Here is a 5,000-nt window from a genome sequence, read left to right as displayed (position 1 = left end):
TGGAAAGATGATAAAAGTGTATTCAGTGGAATAAATGCGATGTCATTGGTGTTTTGTGGGTGCATTGACTTTTAAATTCTACAATTACCGTGTTTTTTCTGCTTCTTCTGCGCTGCTCTTCTCGCACTTTTCCTTGCCTGTTACTGTCACTGGTTTTCTTTTGCCGTTTTCTTGTTTCAAAATGAGCACGTATAGCAGCTGTTGGAATAGCAAACATATAATATAATAATTATTATAATAAGCTGCCTTTACATGCTGCAATTTTAAGCTAGTGACTAAGTGACTTGATAAATTTTCCCTAGTTCCAACCCTCTGAGGTTCAATCGGTCAAATAGACCATATTCGTATTCTCAGTATTGAACTGGGACTACAGTTGTAACTTACTTTTTTAAATTTTTATTTTATTAAAAACATGTTTTATTGCAAAAACAGAGGCACAACTTACAAATTGAATGCGTACAGTACAGCTTGCAATGAAGGCTAATGCGGGGAACATTTTCAAATGCAAATACTTTTTAATATACATGTATTTCCCCACATTAGCCTCCATGGCAAGCTACAAGCTCGGACAAAACTGTTGAGACAGTAACACAAATTCCCCTTCATTTTTAAACATCCCTACTTACTCTGCCCTTCCCACTCCCCTCCCCCCCCCCCCCAGTCAATATTGCTGAGTATCGTCATATGTTCTACAGTATATTTCTGCCCAAGAGAAATCAACATTGAGGTTGGGGGTGGGGGTGGGGTGTGTTTCAAGCGATACATTTGGATAACTTGTTGGAGTACCCAAAATGTTCTTTTGTCTCAACAGGTTTTGTCCGAGATTGTAGTTCCAGTCCAATACTGAGAATATGAATATGGTCTATTTGAATGTGCATAATGGCACACAGTGAAATCCAAAACTTGCGTAACATAACAAAATTCAGTCAGGTGATCAGCAAACACACTTTCAAACTCTAAAGAAAAAAAGGGAAGTGATTTTTTTCTGGGTCATAGTAGCACTTTGAACAAACCAACATGAAGTCTATGACATCTAAATACCTTTGATGAGAGCAGTTGGTGTTGATGAGTCTGTGCTACGGACACCTGCAATTATTTCCAGATTCACAGATCTGTTATCTGGATCATTAAGACTGCAAAAACAAATGACAACAATAAATTGATTCTCCACCTATTGTAAAGATGGAACTATATTTATTGATCATGATGTGATACTTCATTGATTTTGTAACTGCAGTCAATTCTGGTTTACCCAGGGAGGGCTCAAAGTTACAGAAATTCTTATTCAAACAGACATTCAAGATATTTTTATCAAGAATTTCACTGCAGGCCAAATCTCCTTTTTTCAGTCAAGCAATAGAGATTCCCATTCAGGTAGACATTCTTTGAAGTGAATAATGTACCACAAGTGAATGGGACTTTTGGAAATTCTGATAGTCTGATGTCATGGATACCTTTACTACAAGATAAACCTTCCGACCAATTCCAACTAGAGTTATTTTTGGTAGCTATTTGTATACATTTTAACCTATTCACACTTAAAGCACCCTCAATTGGTTAGAAAAAATGATCTGCCGTTAACATTATTATTTATTAGGACTGTTGTCAGTGGTGGACACTATCAAAACTATTCATATCCGCTTTACAATAATCATCATTATTAAAAACCGAACTAAGGATATGAGATTTCCAGCATTTTCATTGGCTTGCCGGACTTAGGCTATTAGTTCATATACCATATACCATCAGCAATAAATTGAGCTGACTTAGTTGACACTACTTCCCCCGGGAACACCATGGAGTTTTTAATAAAACAATAATTATTCTACTTGGGCTTGCTGGAAATAAAATGATTATAACCAACTCGGCACTATACACACTTTGTCGGTTATCTACATGTATCACTTCATATCCAGCGCACCCTTGTAGAATAATATTTGCTAATTATTTATTAATAAGGAACCTGAGCAAGTATTTTTAACCCATTGACTCCTGGGAGTGAAACATATTAATAGATTTTATTGCATCTAATGCCAGATGATTTTACTCTTCAACTGGGGGCTTCATATGTAGGGCTTTCAAAACCCATTGACTCCCAGGGGTTTCCCATTGACGAGTAAAATCGTCTGGCATTAGACAGAGTAAAATACTAAGTCTGGCCGGTTTGGACGTCAAAGGGTTAATAGAAAATGATGATTTTAAATCTAAACATCAATTTTATCTCCACAAGCATGCACACAGCCTCAGCTGGAAGGAATGCCAAAAAAAAAAAAAAAAAAAGAGTTACATGTATATATATGCAAGAGTCCTCAAATTAACAAAAACTCTACCATTTGGAGAAATCCCACTCAAGGCATTCTCCACCCTCCTTTCTCAAACTTGCATAGACTTCTCTAACACTGCCCTGGAATAAAAAATTGGAAATTTAGAGAATGAATGGCAACTTGGATACAGCAGATATTTTTCTGGATTTTTTCTTTGTGTGGGTACAGTATATAATAAAAAAATATATATATCACAAATTATTTAAGGAATAGAGGACTTTTTTCTTGTCTACATAGCCTCACCTAAACACGATTGGGTGTGGAGAGAATTCAAGACAGTTATGCAACCCTCGACTGCGTCTCGGGTTTGCTTAAATGTCGAGTGTTTAGATGAGGCTATGTAAACACGAAAAAATGTCCTCTAGTGCTTTTATAAAATACTTCTCAAAAATAATTTCACCAATAAATTAAAGGAAAATGCTGTTTTTTTACTTATTGAATGAAACAGATTTTCTTCATGCATGATCATATTTCCTACCAGCCAATCAAAATGCATGTCTGACAACACAAAACCAATCAGAATTAGTGTGATATTACAGCCGTGTTTACATTGTTCACATACTCTCATCCAAACACAGCTATTGACCAATGACAGTGCACGTACTATCCTAATTATTGTATTAAGTCAATATATTTTATTACACATAACATGAGAATTTTATTCCATAAAGCTCATTTGTACAAATCTATACGCTTTATTTTCACATGTGAAAAAGACCTATACAGCCAATCAGAATGGCGTACAGCTATTTCACATGTGAAAGTATAACCAATCAGCGATAGCGTAAAGGCGTTTCCATGCCAATCACTCGTGCATCTCGTGCAAATCGTGCAAATCGTGCAAATCGTACTTTGTTATTGAATTAAATTAAATTTGCATTTGGTTCTATTGTTAGTGAGTTTTTGTTTCTAATTCGCGTTCAGAAAACTATTTTAATGAAAATTCTCATGTTATGTGTAATAAAGAGTTTACGACATAGAAAGTGCTTTGTACGGGGTTTTATTCACTCGTTGTTTGTGTCAAAAACCCTCACTCGCTCGTTCCTCGCTCGTTCGGGTTTTTGACACAAACAACTCGTGCATAAAACCCCGTACGCCGCACTTTCTATGAAGTAAACTATTTATATAATTATAATAGAGCAGCTGATCTACATCCCAAATTTTATGCCGGCCCAATGAAATTAAGGATTGTACAGTAAAAAGCTGGTAAAATAACCCATTTTTTGTGAGATGTACTTGCTGTACCATGGTATCTTATTAATATTCATTAAAAAAGAACATGCATGCAACTCACCGACAACTCCTTAGGCAGCCGTTTCTTCATTCGAGCTCGAGTGGTTGAATTTTCCCACTCATTTGTTAGGTGTTCGGTTACCCGTTGTTCCAAGCGCTCGTTGAATTGTTGCTGTTGTTCGAAAAACGCTTCCATTCTTGCCATGAAATGGTCATCTCTAACATTGGCTGCACGCCTTTCGTCTGGCAAGGAGTCTGCCTGTAGTGAGGGCCCCAGATTTAACGGTTCAAGACAGTGACGTCTATTATCGCTTTCTGGTGGCCTCGGAATTGGTGGGATTTGGGGACGTTCAGAGTTGCTTGGCGTAGAATTACTGGAGGCCAGCTGCGGTGAACAATTAGACAAAGACCTGAGCGTTGTTTCACGTTGCTGCTCAGGTACTGATGACGGCGTCGCAGTTCGAAGCGCCACTTCGGAGAGCCGTTGGGATGAGGTATTTTTTGCGCTACCTGGGCGCTGTCTTGTTCCACCACTGGTCGGTGTTTTGGGGTCATGCCGATGTTTACTTGGCTTATTTGGTGGATTACGAGCCATTTTATCCGATGATATGAACAGTGTCAGTAAACAGCAAAGAGTCTAACTGGATCTTCGAGAGCGAGATGAAAAGAGAGGACGAAGAGTATCGCCCGCGTGAATTCAAACCCTCGATAAATCTGTCATCGCCTCACAATTTACGCCAATGTAAGTGAGGGAAGCCCATTAATTTCTTCTCTATTGGTTGGCTAGATTGTAGGGCATTGCCGCTAGCCAATTGAAGGCTCGTTGAAAAGGTCATTGAAAGATGGCTCCGACGAAGAGGCGATTTTGCCAACATTGCCAAGAATATGTGTCAATTAGGACATTCCGAGTTCATCATGATCTTTACTTTAACAAGCGAAAAAATGAATGGGAAAAACTTGAATCCTCAGGTGAAGAGAACGGCTTACAAACTGACGGAGACCTCAACAACATCAGCTTAAATACAACAACTGAAGAGAGCGACGGCTGCAGCATTGGTGATCAAGATCAAAATGAAACACGATCGCAACCAGGTATTTGGTACATTTTTTTGTCTGTTGTGTGGATGATTATAATGAGATAGGGTGACATAGATAGAAATATAAACAAAATATCTCTCTTCTTTAACAAGCTTTGCATCTCAAAACACCTACATGTAATGAAATATTACTAGAACTCCCATAGGCACCCCAAGCTCAGTGTGAGCATGGCCTACAAAATTATAAGGATTTGTATGGGAATCCCGATAAAATGCTTAACAAGATAATTATATGATAAAATTCTCAATTGAAAACCCTAACCTTACTGCTGGTGTGGGTTGCTTTCTTCCTGTGTGGTTATTTTGCACATCCGACGCGACTTGAGCCATTTTTCAATTTGGTGCT

The 5,000-nt window shown here is 38.0% G+C and overlaps 1 protein-coding gene across 1 annotated transcript in view; it reads right to left on the bottom strand.

The window, feature by feature from the left end:
* The window catches only part of LOC137978835 (uncharacterized), a 7,157-nt gene extending 2,779 nt beyond the window's left edge, over positions 1-4,378 (bottom strand). Inside the window, exons 1-4 of the mRNA XM_068825932.1 lie at positions 3,619-4,378; positions 2,331-2,404; positions 1,042-1,133; positions 89-198 (exon numbers count right to left, since the gene is read on the bottom strand). Coding sequence (XP_068682033.1) covers positions 89-198; positions 1,042-1,133; positions 2,331-2,404; positions 3,619-4,152 — 810 coding nt within the window. The 5' untranslated portion in view covers positions 4,153-4,378. The remainder of the gene's footprint in view (positions 1-88; positions 199-1,041; positions 1,134-2,330; positions 2,405-3,618) is intronic.
* Between the last annotated feature and the right edge of the window lie 622 nt (positions 4,379-5,000).

The sequence above is a fragment of the Montipora foliosa genome, chromosome 12, assembly GCF_036669935.1.
Source record: "Montipora foliosa isolate CH-2021 chromosome 12, ASM3666993v2, whole genome shotgun sequence".
In the NCBI taxonomy this organism is placed as follows: domain Eukaryota; kingdom Metazoa; phylum Cnidaria; class Anthozoa; order Scleractinia; family Acroporidae; genus Montipora; species Montipora foliosa.
The sequence above is the reverse complement of the archived record's forward strand: the minus strand, read 5'-3'. Positions and strand labels throughout refer to the sequence as shown.